Source organism: Oncorhynchus keta, chromosome 1 (assembly GCF_023373465.1).
Source record: "Oncorhynchus keta strain PuntledgeMale-10-30-2019 chromosome 1, Oket_V2, whole genome shotgun sequence".
Lineage (NCBI taxonomy): Eukaryota > Metazoa > Chordata > Actinopteri > Salmoniformes > Salmonidae > Oncorhynchus > Oncorhynchus keta.
Window position 1 is genome coordinate 56,663,694 of NC_068421.1, and position 18,672 is coordinate 56,682,365.

At 41.5% G+C, this 18,672-nt stretch overlaps 1 protein-coding gene and 1 long non-coding RNA gene across 4 annotated transcripts; one reads left to right on the forward strand and one right to left on the reverse strand.

Annotated features, from left to right (window-relative positions):
* The first annotated feature begins 2,932 nt into the window (after positions 1–2,932).
* Positions 2,933–5,396, forward strand: LOC118395626 (uncharacterized). The gene is made up of 3 exons (XR_004827987.2): positions 2,933–3,235; positions 3,883–4,038; positions 5,188–5,396. It is a non-coding gene; the product is annotated as an uncharacterized LOC118395626 (long non-coding RNA).
* A 7,830-nt stretch (positions 5,397–13,226) lies between these two features.
* On the reverse strand, positions 13,227–16,900 carry LOC118388692 (nicotinamide riboside kinase 2-like). 3 transcript variants are annotated; one of them, XM_035778061.2, is made up of 8 exons: positions 16,678–16,900; positions 15,667–15,757; positions 15,178–15,310; positions 14,780–14,954; positions 14,349–14,420; positions 14,122–14,228; positions 13,909–13,994; positions 13,227–13,815 (listed from the first exon to the last, which is right to left on the reverse strand). In XM_035778061.2, exons 1-7 carry the CDS (start codon positions 16,701–16,703, stop codon positions 13,909–13,911), a joined length of 690 nt encoding a protein of 229 aa, XP_035633954.1. In that variant the 5' UTR covers positions 16,704–16,900; the 3' UTR covers positions 13,227–13,815. The 3 variants fall into 3 exon arrangements, with proteins under 3 accessions (XP_035633954.1, XP_035633946.1, XP_035633962.1); XM_035778053.2 differs by having other exon boundaries at positions 13,227–13,818; positions 16,678–16,896; XM_035778069.2 differs by having other exon boundaries at positions 13,227–13,818; positions 15,178–15,226; positions 16,678–16,888.
* Positions 16,901–18,672: the final 1,772 nt, after the last annotated feature.

The following is an 18,672-nucleotide window of genomic DNA, read 5'->3' on the forward strand; positions in this document are numbered from 1 at the left end:
TCAGATTCAACAGAAGATCTCTTTGTTTCTTGGGACCTAGAACAAGCATCTCTGTTTTGTCCGAGTTTAATAGTAGAAAGTTTGCAGCCATCCACTTCCTTGTGTCTGAAACACATGGCAATTTTGGGGCTTCACCATGTTTCATTGAAATGTACAGCTGTGTGTCATCCGCATAGCAGTGAAAGTTAACATTATGTTTTCGAATAACATCCCCAAGAGGTAAAATGTATAGTGAAAACAATAGTGGTCCTAAAACGGAACCTTGAGGAACACCGAAATTTACAGTTGATTTGTCAGAGGACAAACCATTCACAGAGACAAACTGATATCTTTCCGACAGATAAGATCTGAACCAGGCCAGAACATGTCCGTATAGACCAATTTGGGTTTCCAATCTCTCCAAAAGAATGTGGTGATCGATGGTATCAAAAGCAGCACTAAGGTCTAGGAGCACGAGGACAGATGCAGAGCCTCGGTCCGATGCCATTAAAATGTAATTTACCACCTTCACAAGTGCCGTCTCAGTGCTATGATGGGGTCTAAAACCAGACTGAAGCATTTCGTATACATTGTTTGTCTTCAGGAAAGCAGTGAGTTGCTGCGCAACAGCCTTCTCTAAAATTTTTGAGAGGAATGGAAGATTCGATATAGGCCGATAGTTTTTTATATTTTCTGGGTCAAGGTTTGGCTTTTTCAAGAGAGGCTTTATTACTGCCACTTTTAGTGAGTTTGGTACACATCCAGTGGATAGAGAGCCATTTATTATGTTCAACATAGGAGGGCCAAGCACAGAAAGCAGCTCTTTCAGTAGTTTAGTTGGAATAGGGTCCAGTATACAGCTTGAAGGTTTAGAGGCCATGATTATTTTAACCCTTTTGTCAAGAGATATAGTACTAAAACACTTGAGCGTCTCTCTTGATCCTAGGTCCTGGCAGAGTTGTGCAGACTCAGTACAACTGAGGTTTGGAGGAATACGCAGGTTTAAAGAGGAGTCCGTAATTTGCTTTCTAATAATCATAATCTTTTCCTCAAAGAAGTTCATGAATTTATCACTGCTAAAGTGAAAGTCATCCTCTCTTGGGGAATGCTGCTTTTTAGTTAGCTTTGCGACAGTATCAAAAAGGAATTTTGGGTTGTTCTTATTTTCCTCAATTAAGTTAGAAAAATAGGATGATCGAGCAGCAGTAAGGGCTCTTCGGTACTGCACGGTACCATCTTTCCAAGCTAGTCGGAAGACTTCCAGTTTGGTGTGGCGCCATTTCCGTTCCAATTTTCTGGAAGCTTGCTTCAGAGCTCGGGTATTTTCTGTGTACCAGGGAGCTAGTTTCTTATGAGAAATGTTTTTAGTTTTTAGGGGTGCAACTGCATCTAGGGTATTGCGCAAGATTAAATTGAGATCCTCAGTTAGGTGGTTAACTGATTTTTGTCCTCTGGCGTCCTTGGGTAGGCAGAGGGAGTCTGGAAGGGCATCAAGGAATCTTTGTGTTGTCTGTGAATTTATAGCACGACTTTTGATTGTCCTTGGTTGGGGTCTGAGCAGATTATTTGTTGCAATTGCAAACGTAATAAAATGGTGGTCCGATAGTCCAGGATTATGAGGAAAAACATTAAGATCCACAACATTTATTCCATGGGACAAAACTAGGTCCAGCGTATGACTGTGACAGTGAGTGGGTCCAGAGACATGTTGGACAAAACCCACTGAGTCGATGATGGCTCCGAAAGCCTTTTGGAGTGGGTCTGTGGACTTTTCCATGTGAATATTAAAGTCACCAAAGATTAGAATATTATCTGCTATGACTACAGGGTCCGATAGGAATTCAGGGAAATCAGTGAGAAACGCTGTATATGGCCCAGGAGGCCTGTAAACAGTAGCTATAAAAAGTGATTTGACACCTGTATTTGGGGAGTTTCTCCAATTTTTCTCTGCAGATTCTCTCAAGCTCAGTCAGGTTGTCTGGGGAGCTTCGCTGCACAGCTAATTTCAGGTCTCTCCAGAGATGTTTGATCGGGTTCAAGTCCGTGCTCTGGCTGGGCCACTCAAGGACATTGAGACTTTTCCCGAAGCCACTCCTGCGTTGTCTTGACTGTGTGCTGAGGGTTGCTGTCCTGTTGGAAGGCCAACCTTCGCTCCAGTCTGAGGTCCTGAGCAGAATCTGACTAGTCCCCTTGTCCCTGCCGGAGAAAAACATCACCACAGCATGATGCTGCCACCGCCATGCTTCACCATGGGGGTGGTGCCAGGTTTCCTCCAGACGTGACGCTAAGCATTCAGGCCAAAGATTTCAATCTTGGTTTCATCAGACCAGAGAATTGTGTTTCTCATGGTCTGAGAGTCTTTTAAGTGCCTGTTGGTAAACATCAAGCGGGATGTCATGTGCCTTTAACTGAAGAGTTTCTTCTGTCTGGTCACTCTACCATAAAGGCCTGATTGGTGGAGTGCTGCAGAGATGGTTGTCCTTCTGGAAGGTTCTTCCATCTCCACAGAGGAACTCTGGAGCTCTGTCAGAGTGACCATCGGGTTCTTGGTCACCTCACTGATCCAAGGCCCTTCTCCCCCGATTGCTCAGTTTGGCCCGGCAGCTAACTCTAGGAAGAGTCTTGGTGGTTCCAAACTTCTTCCATTTAAGAATGATGGAGGCCAATGTGTTCTTGGGAACCTTTAATGTTGTAGACATTTTTTGGTACCCTCCCCCAGATCTGTGCCTCGACACAATCCTGTCTTGGAGCTCTACGGACAATTTCTTCGACCTCATGATGTGGTTTTTGCTCTGACATGCACTGTCAACTGTGGGACCTTATGTAGACAGGTGTGTGCCTTTACAAATCATGTTCAATCAATTTACCACAGGTGGACTCCAATCAAGTTGTAGTAACAGCTCAAGGATGATCAATGGAAACAGCATGCACCTGTGGTCCCGGGTGGCGCAGCAGTCTAAGGCACTGCATTTCAGTGCTTGAGGCGTTACTACACATTTGTCCCAGCATCGTCTGGGTTTGGCCGGTGTAGGCCGTCATTGTAAATAAGAATGTGTTCTTAACTGACTTGCCTATTTTAGTTCAGCTCATTCTGTTTGTGCCTTTGTGAGGTGTTGTTCATTTTGACTCGACTCAGCCTTTTCCTAGCTTGTTTGTGAGAAGCAGCTTTCAGTCCTAGTTTTGATTCACCTGCCTATTTCCCTACCTGTGTTTGACCATTGCCTGCCTGGGACCACGATTCCTGCCTTCTGTGACGGTAAAATAAACACCTTTTTCTCCCTTAGTATTAATTACAATTGTTATGTAAATAAGGTATTTCTGTTTTTTATCAATTTGCACACACACAAACTTTTTGGTTTGTCATTATGGGGTAGTGTGTGTGTGTGGACTGATGAGGAAAAAAAATATTTCATACATTTTAAATAAGGCTGTAACAAAAAGGGCATGGACGCAATGGATAAGAGCGTCTGATAAATGACAAATGTAAATACATAAGGATATATGGTACACAATCTCGTAAAAACAGTTCAATTGATTACAAGCTAACTGGATGAACAACAAGGACTGACTGAATGCAATATGACTTTATTGTGCGCTGCAAATAGGCTTCAAGGTAAAAAGGTGAATGACATTCCGCACATGGCTAACAGGAAAGAGAAGAAACAAGACTCTATGCTGCTGATACTGTAATGACCTGGCTAGATCATAAAGGAACAATTGTCCAGACAGAGGATGGAATTACGAATTTACGGTTTATTAACCCAATTTGACACTAGAGGTCGACTGTTTAATGGCCGATTAATTAGGGCCGATCTCAAGTTTTCATAACAATCGGAAATCTGTATTTTGGGGCCGATTTTGCAGATTTTTTTTTACACCTTTATTTAATCTTTATTTAACTAGGCAAGTCAATGACGGCCTAGGAACGAGGCAGAACGACTGATTTTTACCTTGTCAGCTCGGGGGATCCAATCTTGCAACCTTACAGTTAACTCGTCCAACGCTCTAACCACCTGCCTCACGAGGAGCCTGCCTGTTACGCGAATGCAGTAAACCAGGGTAAGTTGCTAGCTAGCATTAAACGTATCTTATAAAAAACAATCAATCAACGACTGTCGTTGCTCCAATGTGTACTTAACCATAAACATCAATGCCTTTCTTAAAATTAATACACAAGTATATCTTTTTTTAAACCTGCATATTTAGCTCAAATAAATCCAGGTTAGCAGGCATTATTAACCAGGTGAAATTGTGTCACTTTTCTTGCGTTCATTGCACGCAGAGTCAGGGTATATGCAACAGTTTGGGCCGCCTGGCTCTTTGCAAACTAATTTGCCAGAATTTTACGTAATTATGACATAACATTTAAGGTTGTGCAATGTAACAGGAATATTTAGACTCATGGATGCCACCCGTTAGATCAAATACGAAACCGAATAAACGTTTTGTTTTCGAGGTGATAGTTTCCGGATTTGACCTAAGGCTCGGATTTCTGTGTGTTTATTATACTTAAGTCTATGATTTGATATTTGATAGAGCAGTCTGACTGAGGGGAGTATGGTATATGGTTTAGAGAGAAATAGTCGACGCGTTATAATTCCTGTAATAACTTGCGGCTGAATTTGAAAGGGGTTCCTTCGTTATTTTACCGTTCATGTCTTCCATAGAGAATGTCTTGATCTACTTCAAATAAGGACTGTGTTTCGTGCAGGCGTAAACCGCCTCGGCGTTTTGATACCCGTGTAAATCTCAGTAGGATAATGTAACGTTTGTCAAAATATTTTCATAAATCCACTCTACAAAAATAATGATCTTCGCTTATATTTAGCCAATATTGATCAGAGTTACCTTGTCCTATGGATATTTACACAGTTATAAAATTGGCAAGGTGGTGTAAGCCTACACAAAACACAGGCCTTATTTGAAGTGAATCTAAAAATATCCTATGGAATAAATGAATGAAGGAACCGATTTTCAGATTTTGCTAGAAGGTGTCATGGGAATTATGACTAGCACTTTGGTAGTCAATTCTTACCATGTCCATTATTAAAATAGGATTTCCTGCATATAGAAATTACAGTTTTGTTTTCAACATTCATCACAGGTAAGTTAAACTCTATTTTTATTCAAACAGTTGAGAGTGTCTCCTAAGCAGACTCTTCAGCATCATTGTCACTTCAGAGCTGTGTGTTTGTGTGTGTTTTACAGATGGCAGAGAACAGCAGAGCACCAGTGTGGGACTATTACATGGAATTGGCACCAGGGAAAGCAAGGTGTCTTATTTGTGATAAAGATGTAAGCATGTGGTCAGCAACGGCTAAATCAAAAAATACCTCCAACCTGTGGAATCACCTTAAGAACACCCATCCAAAAGCCCATATGTATTATATTAAGTTAAAATAAAAGTGTTCATTGTTCATTCAGTAATGTTGCAATTGTCATTATTCAACAACAACAAAAAAGATATATATATATATACACACACATTTTAAAAATCGTAATTGGTCGACCTCTACTTGACACAGGCTACTGTTTGGCCGTAGCCCAAGCCAAATAAATGAAAGATACCCAATAAAACAACAGTCACCTTCTCTTGTGAAGGCCAGACATAAGAGAGAGAACAACGGCTAAACCTGGTCTTAACTTTCAATGCTCCATCCCCCTGCCTACATCCCCCTCAGATAAAAAATTGTAGACCTCCAAGTCTGGTTCATCCTTGGGAACTATTTCCAAACGCCTGAAGGTACCACGTTCATCTGTACAAACAATAGTATGCAAGTATAAACACCATGGGACCATGCAGCCATCATACCGCTCAGGAGGGAGACGCGTTCTGTCTCCTAGAGATGAACGTACTTTGGTGCGAAATGTGCAAATCAATCCCAGAACAACAGCAATGGACCTTGTAAATAATGCTGGAGGAAACGGGTACAAAAGTATCTATATCCACAGTAAAAACGAGTGCTATATCGATATAACCTGAAAGGCCACTCAGCAAGGAAGAAGCCACTGCTCAAAAACCGCCATAAAAAAGCCAGACTACGGTTTGCAACAGCACATGGGGACAAAGATCGTATTTCTTGGAGAAATGTCCACTGGTCTGATGAAACAAAAATAGAACTGTTTGGCCATAATGACCATCGTTATGTTTGGAGGAAAAAGGGGAGGCTTGCAAGCTGAAGATCACCATCCCAACCGTGAACCTGACTCAGTTACACCAGCTCTGTCAGGAGGAATGGGCTGAAATTCACCCATCTTATTGTGGGAAGCTTGCAGAAGGCTACCCAAAACATTTGACCCAAGTTAAACAATTTAAAGGAAATGCTATCAAATACTAATTGAGTGTATGTAAACTTCTGACCCACTGGGAATGTGATGAAAGAAATAAAAGCTGAAATAAATCATTCTCTCTACTATTATTCTGACATTTCACATTCTTTAAAATAAAGTGGTGATCTTAACTGACCTAAGACAGGGCATTTTTACTAGGATTAGATGTCAGGAATTGTGATAAAGTGAGTTTAATCGTATTTTGCTAAGGTGTATGTAAACCTCCGACTTCAACTGTATGTATTGCTCATTTAAATGGTAAACAAGAATTGTCTGTCTTGATTATCATTGGCAAGTGCATGGTAGCAGAAAATGTCCCCCTCCATCAAAGCAATTTAGGATCAACTCCTGTGGAATCAATGACACAAACACATTTCACAGTACCAGAAATAAAATGTGTACATAAATTATATACGGAAAGTCTCTATGACTTACAGTTCCTGCCATGGACATAGGTTCCTGTGAACCTGATGTCACACCTCACTATCAAATCAAATGTATTTATAAAGCCCTTCTTACATCAGCTGATGTCACAAAGTTCTGTACAGAAATCCAGCCTAAAACCGCAAACAGCAAGCAATGCAGGTGTAGAAGCACATTGGCTAGGAAAAACTCTCTAGACAGGCCAGAACCTAGGAAGAAACCTAGAGAGGAACCAGGCTATGAGGGGTGGCCAGTCCTCTTCTGGCTGTGCCGGGTGGAGATTATAACAGAACATGGCCAAGATGTTCAAATGTTCATAGACTATGTTGTTTGAGAAATCCGACTCCTTGCTAGTTTGACAATAGATTTTGGAAAAATGAAAAAAATAATATTGTTTCCAGGTGGCACATCTGTGATGTCAATCCACTCGCAGTCAACGTTGTCATTGTAGGTGTCATAGCACCAAACACATGTAAAAAAAAAAAAACAGATGTGATGAAAAACACCAACTGATTGATTGGTTGACTGATCGATCGACTAAACTATCAGAGATTGTGTGTGTGTGCAATGCAAGCCAAGCGTCTGCGGACTCTTGGGTCACAGCTGGTGTCCTCCTGACAGAAGCTGGCCTTGTGTCCCTCTGCCACCTTCCTGTCTGTGATGACATCCAGCAGGTCATAGTTACTAAAGGCCTCCATGCTGTGGTAATGCTGGTGGCAACTGTTCCATTAACACTTGTGTCTGGGTTTGACTGGAAGGAAGTCAGCTGCCCCCTGGTTCTTCACCCTTTGGGGAAACCTCAGTCCCCGATATGTTGACCTCAAAATAATGTACTCTACATAATGACTAAGACCAGGAGTTTCTTCTGACAGTGTGACCTGACCATAACTTTCTTGGTCAGAAAAAAATCCTGTCCCCAATTATGACTGATAAGTGCATGGAAAGTCATTTGAATTATCATTAATGACAACTTAATAACAACATCATAACAAGTTGGTATTTGTTCACCTATTATTCTTTAGAATACACTGAGGAGGAGTGTACTTTTGACTTTCATTTGGAGTTTATTGTACTTGGTAGAGCAGAGAGAGAAAATCTAGGTCGGATGCCAGGTTGTATGGCGCTCCATTATTATACTATTACTTCTGAGCCGGCCAACGCCAAACAAGTCTTGTCCAAACAACCAGTCTGATTTCTATCTCATCAATTAAATAACTGTAGATGTCATTTGTGAGATAATACATAGATGACGTCAAGGTAAATGTTTTAGCGCAATTGATCTTACACGGATATGCATAATCAATCATAAAACATGAACTCCTACCATGACATACCGTTTTCCTCTCCAGCACATCTCAGGGCATACATCTGTACAAGTTGGATATAATAGGCAGCTTGGATATAGCTGAGCTGAAATGCGTTTGGATGAGAAAATGGAATCAGAGGCTTGGGCAGTGCGCTGGGCGCGTTGTCTAGTGTTTGCATCATCGGAATCAATCATGTACCCAGATGTGGGTACCTGGGTTGATGCTTATTGCTTCTGGTCTCTCGTGTCGTGCCTGGTTTGTGCCGCGAACATGCGTAATCTCCTCGCTTTTAACTGGCGACGCAAATACTTCTCGTTGAACCCGCAGGCTGACATCATCCCGAGCAGAGTTTCGTCCTCCCCTCGGGATCCCACTGCCTGAGAACTCCTGGAGAGCCCCGAGACCGGTACCGTTGGAAGTAGAGCCGGTGCCTCCTTGGGGAGGCAGACACGCTCCTGGGTATCCCGCCACCGGCTCCGTGTCCCTCGGGGATGTTTCTGGCTGCGCTCGTGCATTGGCGGCCAATGGCGAAGATGTATCGACCAATATCTGAGCCCAGAACCAAGACGTCTTGGGCTCCAGGAACAGGGTTATCCAACCCTGTTCCTGGAGAAATACCCTACCGTAGGTTTTCCTTTCAACCCCAGTTGCAACTAACCTGATTCAGTTTATCAACCAGCTAATTAATAGAAACAAGTGCGCTAGATTAGGGTTGGAGCGAAAACCTACAGGAAGATAGCTCTCCAGGAACAGTGTTGGAGAGCCCTGTTCTAGATGATCTATTTGGTGCAGAAGTTGGGTGATGACTGTTGAAATTCCTCTCGGTGGTCAGGTAGAGCTCAGCAGGTAGTCTCCTCGTCTGGGCGGGTGCGTGACATTCAGACCGCTTGCTGTGTAATCTATACACCCGACAGTTGTTCTCCCATCGGATTCTGTGTCTCGCGTGCGTAAATGGAGCTGTCCAGTGCTTTAACGAACCCGAACATAAAGCAGGCAGAACGATAGAAAATAACATAGTTAAACTTATTTTAACTATACCAAACTCTGTGACATTAACTTCTGTAAAAATGTAATCTAAGTGATGCTGGGATACGGGTGATGTTTTGTACACACACTTGATTCCGTCATGCAGTTGCGCACCACATCTCCACAGTGAATGTCAGGTATAACTACTTGGAAGGTGGAAAATTAGGCACTCACTTTCATATAATTAGTTTGTCTACGCATGCGCAGACAGGAGAAAGGGCAAGTCGCTTTGGATAAAAGCGTCTGCTAAATGGCATATATTATTATTATTATTATTCTTTTACAAATACCATGTTTAATTTAACCTTCAGTCTATATAACTATTTACACTTTTCGCATAGCTGGTAGGTAGCCAATTCTCACTGCACGTTGATATTTTGTACTGAAAATGAAAGATATCTAAAAGCAAATAAAGTGATCTTAGTTTTAAAAACGTATGTCCCTGATTGGTCATCCAAATTTGATACATGTTTAGTCAAATATCATGACACACCTTTCGGCATTAATTGGGAACTTCTGTCACAAGTGACTAATCGTCATCATAAGCAATACGTTTTATACGCGGATTAAATATAAAAACATTCATAATACTTGAGCAGAAAATGTGTCATAGTAGGAGCTATTTGCATCATGAAAATAAGCACGTGGCGCGCGCTGCGGCCGCATGGCTCTGTGAGATCCATTCACACGGTGTATTTGAATGGTAAATTCCACACGGTAAAATCACACAGGGGGCTTTTTTTGTGTTAACTCACACTACTTCTCTGAAATACTGTAGTGCATAGTTCTGAGTTCTGTTTCTCTATGACACTCTTTAATCTAGTAACTCGATCACCACCACAAAAACCTTGCCACATGATGGCAGTGGAACTCTAGGGAAGGTAGCCTGTTAATTTACTGAGTGGAAAAAACGTAGTGCACTTGACTCGGTTAAGACTACAAAATGCCTGCCATAGGACCTGTCGTCAAGTTTACCCCTGTGCTATTCTGTACAAGGTAGCAGTCATAGAGTTAGACAAAGGACTCTAGATGGATAAAACTTGTTTGGGCATGGACATTGATTGTCACTGAAGGGTTCAACTGGGTGGGACTTCCTATTGGTTGAGGAAGAATCACGTGATTCCATCCGGTCATCAGGAGGGATCTGCCAATTAATTGTATTCATGAGCAAACACTAGGTGGCAGTATGCATCCTTTCAGTTTGTTTGCCAACTCGTACATGAAGTAGTAAAAAATGTACTACTTCAAAATGGAGATTGCCTCAATGGCGCCATCCATGTGATCACAGAGCCATAATGGGACACATAAATATGATATCTGTATACACTTAATTTACTTCAAGAGCACCATGAAAGATGACATGGTTGACATCTAAATGAGGGTTGATTTTATAACCATAACATCTGCAGTGAAGAACAAACATGAAATACTTTTTGACAGTATTACCCAGACATTAATTATATAGTTACATAAGGCCGTGAAACTGATCTGTATCTCATTTAATGGTTCATGATGATTGGACATAATCATTATGGAAGTGTTGGCTGCTGTCAAACAGCGTGAACCTTTCCTTCCTCAGAGATGTGATACCTAACAGGTCAGATTTGTTACGTCCTGGTCAGATATGTTACATGAAGCCTTCACGTCAGATCTGTTACAGTGCAGGAGTCTTAGAATAGTCTGCAACTGAAGAGATCTAATTATCCCTGTCCGATGGCAGTATACAGTAGAGTATGAATGCCTGTATGTTATGAATAGTATGATCAAAAGATTATGTAAGCTAAAATGTCTCCACAACCACTTTTGTGGTATACCATTATAACATATACATTGGATTTAATAGAGTAAATATACAGCTGAGTTCTGTGCCAATGCAACTTAGATGCAACAGTTGTCCAGCCATTATATGTTGCAAGGTGACAGAGGATAGGGACAGTAGGTTTCTGTGGGAAGGCACGAGGTTTATTGTGCGTCATTCTGTTTCCACTCATTATATGCATGATTGAGAGGGTGTAGAGTGGCTTCATAAGAGCCCATGATTGAGAGAGCAGGTCTCACTGTTCCCCTGCTTTGTCCCCCTCTGATGCATTGTGTACTTTTGCTGGAAGAGAAGCAAGGTTGGGTGCAACCTGGTCTCAGAGCATTTCATATATTTCTGTACGTAAATCTAGGACACTCCATTTAGTATGATATGTTACGTTTGGCATGGTATGTACTGTAATAATTTGTGGATGTCCAATACCCTTTTTGTATATGTTAAGAATTACAATTCGTATTATATGTTACGAATTCTGGCTAGATGGCTAACGTTAGCTAGGCTCAGGGTTAAATTTAGGAGCTACTTTAAAGGGTTACGGTTCGCTAAAAGGACTAGGAGAAGGGTTAGCTAACATGCTCAGTAGTTGCAAAGTAGCAATAAAGTAGTAAGTAGTTAAAGTTGCTAAAATGCTGAAGTTGTCCGTGATGATTTGGACTCGCAACCTTTGGGTTGCTAGACATTCGTGTTACACGCCCACCTACCCACCCTGACCATTTCATTTTTGCCTTAAGTAACCATTTGTCTTATGTAACTATACCAAACGTAACATATCACACCAATTTGAGTTTCCCTGATTTACATTTATTATGTTATGTTTAGTCTATGAGACAAGGCTAAGGGTAGGGAGCTGCCTGTCAGTCAGAAGGGTAGCTATGGGCAACAGGCCAGTCATGCTGTGGATTCGAGGGTGGAGGTGTCCATCTTTATACAAGTACAATATGTCCTCCCCTGACAATGCAGGAATCCCTGCTAAATATAAACACTCCGCCTGTCTATGTCCACAAGCACTCAGAGCCTTTGTGCTCTGAGTGCTCTGAGCAATGTGTATTTGAGGGCCTGTCTTCCAGAGGGCAACCATTACAAGGTTAGCTGGCTGCGTTAACTGGATGTGTGTCAACGGCTGGTTACTATATCAGTCTCCTACAGGTTCCTCACAGCCCTTCCCCTGTCAACAGGTTTTATTTATTTAAGGTCAATGGGGCACAGGTCACAGCTAGCATTGCAGGTAGAACTCTGGAAAGTCACTATGTTAGCTGCCAGTAGTTGCCGAGAAACCATACTATTGCCGTGTTATTACCACTTTGTGCTGTAAAGTGCTAATCTACCATAAATGATTGTATATTTAAAATAATTTCTTCACAATTGATCAGTTTAATTATTTCCATGTTTTATGTTCATTGCACCAGCTAATATTCTGTGTAAACAACTGTAATCTGTAAACCAGATTTGTACATTTATTTCAAACAGGGTGGAGTTGTAGCATTTTGTTCAGAAACATTTTTGGTACTTCACTGTTATGGCAATGACTGTTATAATTTTTGACAAGTTCAGTAGCTATAAATTAAGATCAGTCCTTAAATGAATACAATTATTTGTTCCAAGTAAGTTAGGACATCTACTTTGTGCACGACACAAGTAATTTTCCCAACAATTGTTATTAATTTCACTGTATCACAATTCCAGTGGGTCAGAAGTTTACACTAAATTGACTGTGCCTTTAAACAGCTTGGAATTACAGAAAATGTCATGACTTTAGAAGCGTCTGATAGGCTGACAATTTGAGTCAATCGGAGGTGTACCTGTGGATGTATTAAGGCCTACCTTCAAACTCAGTGCCTCTTTGCTTAACAAGCAATGGGATAATCAAAAGAAAATCAGCCAAATCCTCAGAAAAAAATTGTAGACCACGAGTCCGGTTCATCCTTGGGAGCAATTTCCAAAAGCCTGAAGGTACCACGTTCATCTGTACAAACAATAGTATGCGAGGAATGGACCAACATTTCCACAACTTATTGTGGGAAGCTACCTGAAACATTTGACCCAGGTCAAACAATCTAAAAGCAATTCTACCAACTTACTTTACGTAAACTTCTGACCCACTGGGAATGTGATGAAAATAAAAGCTGAAACATAATTCACTACTATTATTCTGACATGTCACATTCTTAAAATAGTGATCTAACTGGTATAAGACAGGGAACTCCTACTTGGATTAAATGTCAGGACTTGTGAAAAAATTGAGTTTAAATGTATTTTGGCTAAGGTGTATGTAAACTTTATTTACTCATACCCCATGTACCACAATTAAGTTGAGAACTGTAAATAAAGACAGGACACAGGAGTAACATTGAGAAATCTGAACACATTTTAAACAATTTACTTGCCAAAACAAAGCCAAGTACATACTAACAAAGATGTAATATAGTCAAGTGACCACTCTAACAAAGGAAATACATTTCCTCAAATATGGAAGGCAAGCAGCCAGTTCAGGTGGGACCCTTCTAGACCATGAGGGCAGAGGCACAACTCCAATCAAGAATTATTATTTGTACCTCAAAGTAATCAAAATGCCATGTGAATCCACTTATATCAGCTCCTTTGTAACAAACGTAAACATTAAACATCTACTTGATCAAATAAGCCTCATGTAGAAATTTGGCATTTCGCATTGACCTCCACTCAAAAAATATTTTCATTGACAGATGGTCAGAGTTTGTCCCCCTCCCTCAGATACTAGGCAGTGGTTTGATTAACACAAGCAATGGACTAACAGATTAGATAAGAAAACAAAACAGAAATTATTCTGTCAAACATAAGTTAACATTCCTTCAATATAATTTACACAATAAGAAAAAAATGCTTCAATTTAAAAAAAAGTATCTTCAGTCTTGATGCTATTTACAGGTCTATACAGGTTTGGGGATGGAGTTCCTGCTGTACAAACAGAAAAGTAAAGTTCTCACCACACTCAATTTCATTATCATCAACACAAGACAGAAGTCAGACACCAGTGTCACCTCTTACCTATAAACGATTCAACAGTGTATTCTGGATATCCTCATACACCTGGCTGTAGATCCCTTCTTCTGATTTCAAGCCATCCAGATATGCTATGGCAAAATGTAAACCTTGATCAGGACATTTGTCAAAGGGAAGTCATAGCTACTAGCACCAAAATGCCTACAAAAACAAATAACGTTCACTGACAAATGGAAAAGAGGCTAAATGTGTATATACCGATGTCTAAACCGCTCTCAACCATCTCATTCCTGTGCTTCAAGTACATGGGCCACACATGGCCTTCAAACAGACCCGGGGGATCAGGGACGGTGTATTGTCTTGTACTAAAAAAATAAAAGGGAAACAAAATTATGAATTTAGCACAACTTTCCAGGGGGGCCAGAACGACTACCATACTATAGCAACATATGAATATTAGTGATCTGATGCCCCTCCATTCCCACCTTCTCCTCCTTTTGCACTCTCCGTATGGAATGGAGATGTAGTAGCATTTGTTATACACGTCCATCAGGGGTCTGGGGGAAGGAGGAACATGACAACTTTTAGTTCTCCTCAACTCTCCACCAATGTACAATTGAGGTTCTCAGAGCACCATAATACAGATAGCACACTCCTGGACCCCACATCCATTCAGTTGACATCCTCTTACTTAATCTAGCTAGCTGACAACACTGCCCAGACACGTCACTTGAAAAGACACCGTCCAAATATTTGTCGTCATATTTCTTCAAATCCAGTTGAGAGCATGCAAGCATTAGTTGTCATAGGAATAGGGGACAAGCTATTTGAATACATGTCACACAAACCAGCTGATTACTCTCATCCCCCCATTAACTAGTACATTTCCAGTTAGCAGTGGTGCAGACAAACTCACTTGTAGTTGTACAGAAGGAAGCCCTCTACAATCAGAATGTGGATCTGCTGATCTGGGTCGGCAACCTCTGTGGAAGGGGACACGTTGACACCGTGGGAGTGTGCAAACTTCACTGGGTTCTCACTCCAGCCTCGAATAGTGTTCACCATGGCATCCATGTCCAATGCTGTAATCACTGCATAGAACAGAGAAAGGCAGAGGGGAGGAAGTTTAGCAAAAAAGGGACACACCTGGATGAAGAAATGTATTCAGTCTTGTTTAATGGGAATTGTGCTCTAGGGTAGTATTAATATTTATGCATGTACTATCAAATATGACATTTTTAGGGATGCTTTGTTACACTAAGGGACAAGTACAATGATCAGTTATGAGTCTCCTACAGTGAAATCCAGGCTTACCATCCCACTGTCTAAAGCCGTCCTCCCCGACTTCTATCTGGTCAGGTTTCTGAAATAACACCAATAAAACATTGCTGCAAGCGCAGGCTGATCTGAATACGGGCAGATCCCATTGCAAGATGTGCACACCTAGCTGAAGCATGCAGGTATAACATGCACAAGAGCATTGAGAATCCATATATAACCAGAGACGTCAATAAAACAGGAAACAAAGCACAAGAGCAGTGAGCTACTCAGCACAAGTTCTGATCCTGTACAGGTTAATGCAGTTGAATTTTAAAAAGGTGGCAATAAGCAAGGCGTGTGTGTGAAAAGACAACTAGGTTCATTTACAGCATACTACACAGATCTAATGAAAGGGAATGACAGGTGCCGTAGATGGCATGCATCATGGCTATTGGTTAATGTGTGAGTGTTTGGGATATTTTCCCTTAACAAGGTCATGCAAATACAACACTGTATAGAGACGTTTTAGCAGACCAAGTTTACCTTGAAAAAGTCATCTTGATGCACCACACAACAGTTAGGTAGTGACTTGATCAGCCTATTCGTCAAAGTGGTTTTCCCACCATTAGTCACACTGAAAATAGATAAACATGTCATGCGATTTAGCAAGGCGTCCGTGTATTCAAAGTCTAAGCGGTCTATACACCACTCATCCACATACCTTGCAGGCATTATTGCAGTAGGTTACTCAAATAGCAGTCAGCATTGTATGCATTGTAGTAGTAGCTAGCAACCTAACCATTGTGGCGGGACAGGGCACATAGCTGGCTACCTAAAATAGCAAGGTCAACAAATGTTAGCTACTCTGAATACGTCTGCAATCAAACGTTTTATAACTAACGTTAGCTAGGTAAGTTTGCTAAGTGGATCTCTGAATTTAGTAAGAAGCTTTGAAAACAACTCGGAACGTTGCCAGTCCTACATTTAGCGTTAGCTAGCCTGATATTCATCCAAGTAAAATTGTTACATTATAGTAAAACATTGCTGGCAAAAAGAAATATTCATGCTTAATAAACATGTATAATACAAGCTGCCAGTAAGGAGAATGGCGCTCACGTTTGCAAATCTAGAAATTGAGACTCCCTCCAATGTGTTCAATGTGAAAGTCCGCGCTGGAATTTTAAATCTCCCGCCCGACTACGACAACATACAAACGTGACAGGCGATTTGCTAAAACCAAGTCCCCAGTTAACTACCTACAGCACATGGCGTTAATACATTGCCCTAGTAATTTATTTATATTTTATCCCTGGATCCTTACCGTTTCTTATTTTGCATAAATAACTTAAAATGTTAGACGAGAAAATCAACGTTGATAGGTAACTAACGTAGCTTACCCCCTTACCAGCTAACGCGTAACATGGCATGTGTTTAGATTTTTATACCGGTGTTACGTTTATCAACTAAATCATTTATAAAACATGTTTTACTAATCAAAAAATACATTATATAATAAAACAGATTTTCAAACGACAAAATAAAAACTGAACTTACCCGCCAATTCCTATAACGTATTTCATTTTGAGTCGGTTTTTGAAACTTCTGCTCCTAGTCCCAGTTGAAGTGACACTCACAATCAGTAACAAATACAATCCAACTAATACGAGGCAGGGAGTAGCTCAAGTTTCGGTGTTTTTTCTCCAGTGTCGTGGCAGAACCTCGCTGTCTTTACTATTTCATTGATGAAGAGGCGCGAGCCCTCAATTTGTAGACAACTGTGACTTGCGTCACGCAGACGTGAGCTCAGATTTGTGTCATTGTTACAGTGACCAATCACTGTCCCAGAACACCCAACGACACCAATCAACCTTGGGGTTTCTCAAAGATTTGCATATTCATTTTTATTTAACCTTTATCTAAACAGGGAGTCACATTGAAATTAGGAATCTATTTTGCAAGAGAGCTCTGTACATTACAATAAAAACGGAATAATGTAACATACACATATATGTGTATAAAACAACATAATTCAGCACACAATAACAAAATAAACATACTTTAAAAAAGCAATCACATTCAACTACATAGAGGTCCTCAGTCAATAATGTATACTGCCTGAGAGGCACCAGCACATGTAACTGCAGTGGAATTATACTGTCTCTGTATACATGGGGACACATGGTGAATGATGTGTAATGTTATGATATGGTTCACCTACCTTCTTCACAGGCTTTGAGGAATGTACAGGTCCACGTGGCCGAAGTAAGTAAGAAATCAAAGCGTGTTAACCCTCGCAAGGCTGCAGGCCCAGTCGGCATCCCTAGCCGCGTCCTCAGAGCATGCGCAGACCAGCTGGCTGGTGTGTTTACGGACATATTCAATCTTATCCTATCCCAGTCTGCGCATGCTCTATCCCAGTCTGCTGTCCCCACATGTCCCCACATGCTTCAAGATGGCCACCATTGTTCCTGTACCCAAGAAACCAAAAATAACTGAACTAAATGACTATCGCCCCAGTAACACTCACTTCTGTCATCATATGAAGTGCCTTGAGACTAATCAAGGATCATATCACCCCTACCTTACATGTCACCCTAGACCCACTTCAATTTGCTTACTGCTCCAATAGATCCACAGACGATGCAATCGCCATCACACTGCCCAATCTAATCTGGACAAGAGGAATACCTATGTAAGAATGCTGTTCATTGGCTATAGCTCAGCATTCAACAACATAGTACATAGTAAGCTCGAGGCCCTGGGTCTGAACCCCACCCTGTGCAACTGGGTCCTAGACTTCCAGAAGGGTGCGTACTCAGCCCCCTCCTGTAATCCCTGTTCACCCATGACTGCATGGGCAAGCACGCCTCCAACTCAATCATCAAGTTTGCAGACGTCACAACAGTAGTAGTGCAGAGAAAATAACCTCTCACTCAACGTCAATAAAACAAAGGAGATGATCATGGACTTCAGGAAACAGCAGAGGGTGCACCCCCTTATCCACATTGACGGGACCGCAGTGGCGAAGGTGGAAAGGTTCAAGTTCCTCAGCGTACACATCACAGACAAACTTAAATGGTCCACTCACACAGACAGTGTGGTGAAGAAGGCACAACAGTGTCTCTTCAACCTCAGGAGGCTGAAGAAATGTGGCTTGGCACCTAAACCCTCACAAACTTTTACAGATGCACAATTGAGAGCATCCTGTCGGGCTGTATCACCTCATGGTACAGCAACTGCACCGCCCGCAACCGCAGGGCTCTCCAGAGGGTGGTGTGGTCTGGCCAACACATCACCAGGGGTAAACTACCTACCCTCCAGGACACCTACATCACCCGATGTCACAAGAAGGCCAGAAAGATCAGGACAACAACCACCTGAGCCACTGCCCGTTCACCCCGCTATCAGCCAGAAGGCGAGGTCAGCACAGGTGCATCAATGCTGGGACCGAGAGACTGAAAAACATCTTCTATCTCAAAGCCATCAGACTGTTAAATAGCCATCACTAGCACACAGATGCTGCTGCCTATATAAATATACTTGAAATCA

Coding starts and splice junctions, on each gene's coding strand:
- LOC118388692 (XM_035778061.2), bottom strand. CDS start 16,703: ATGAAATACGTTATAGGAATTGGCGG. Junction 14,229..14,348: donor GAGTGCAAAAGGAGGAGAAG/GTGGGAATGGAG, acceptor TTATTTTTTTAG/TACAAGACAATACACCGTCC. Junction 13,995..14,121: donor TGAGAGCGGTTTAGACATCG/GTATATACACAT, acceptor ATTTTGCCATAG/CATATCTGGATGGCTTGAAA.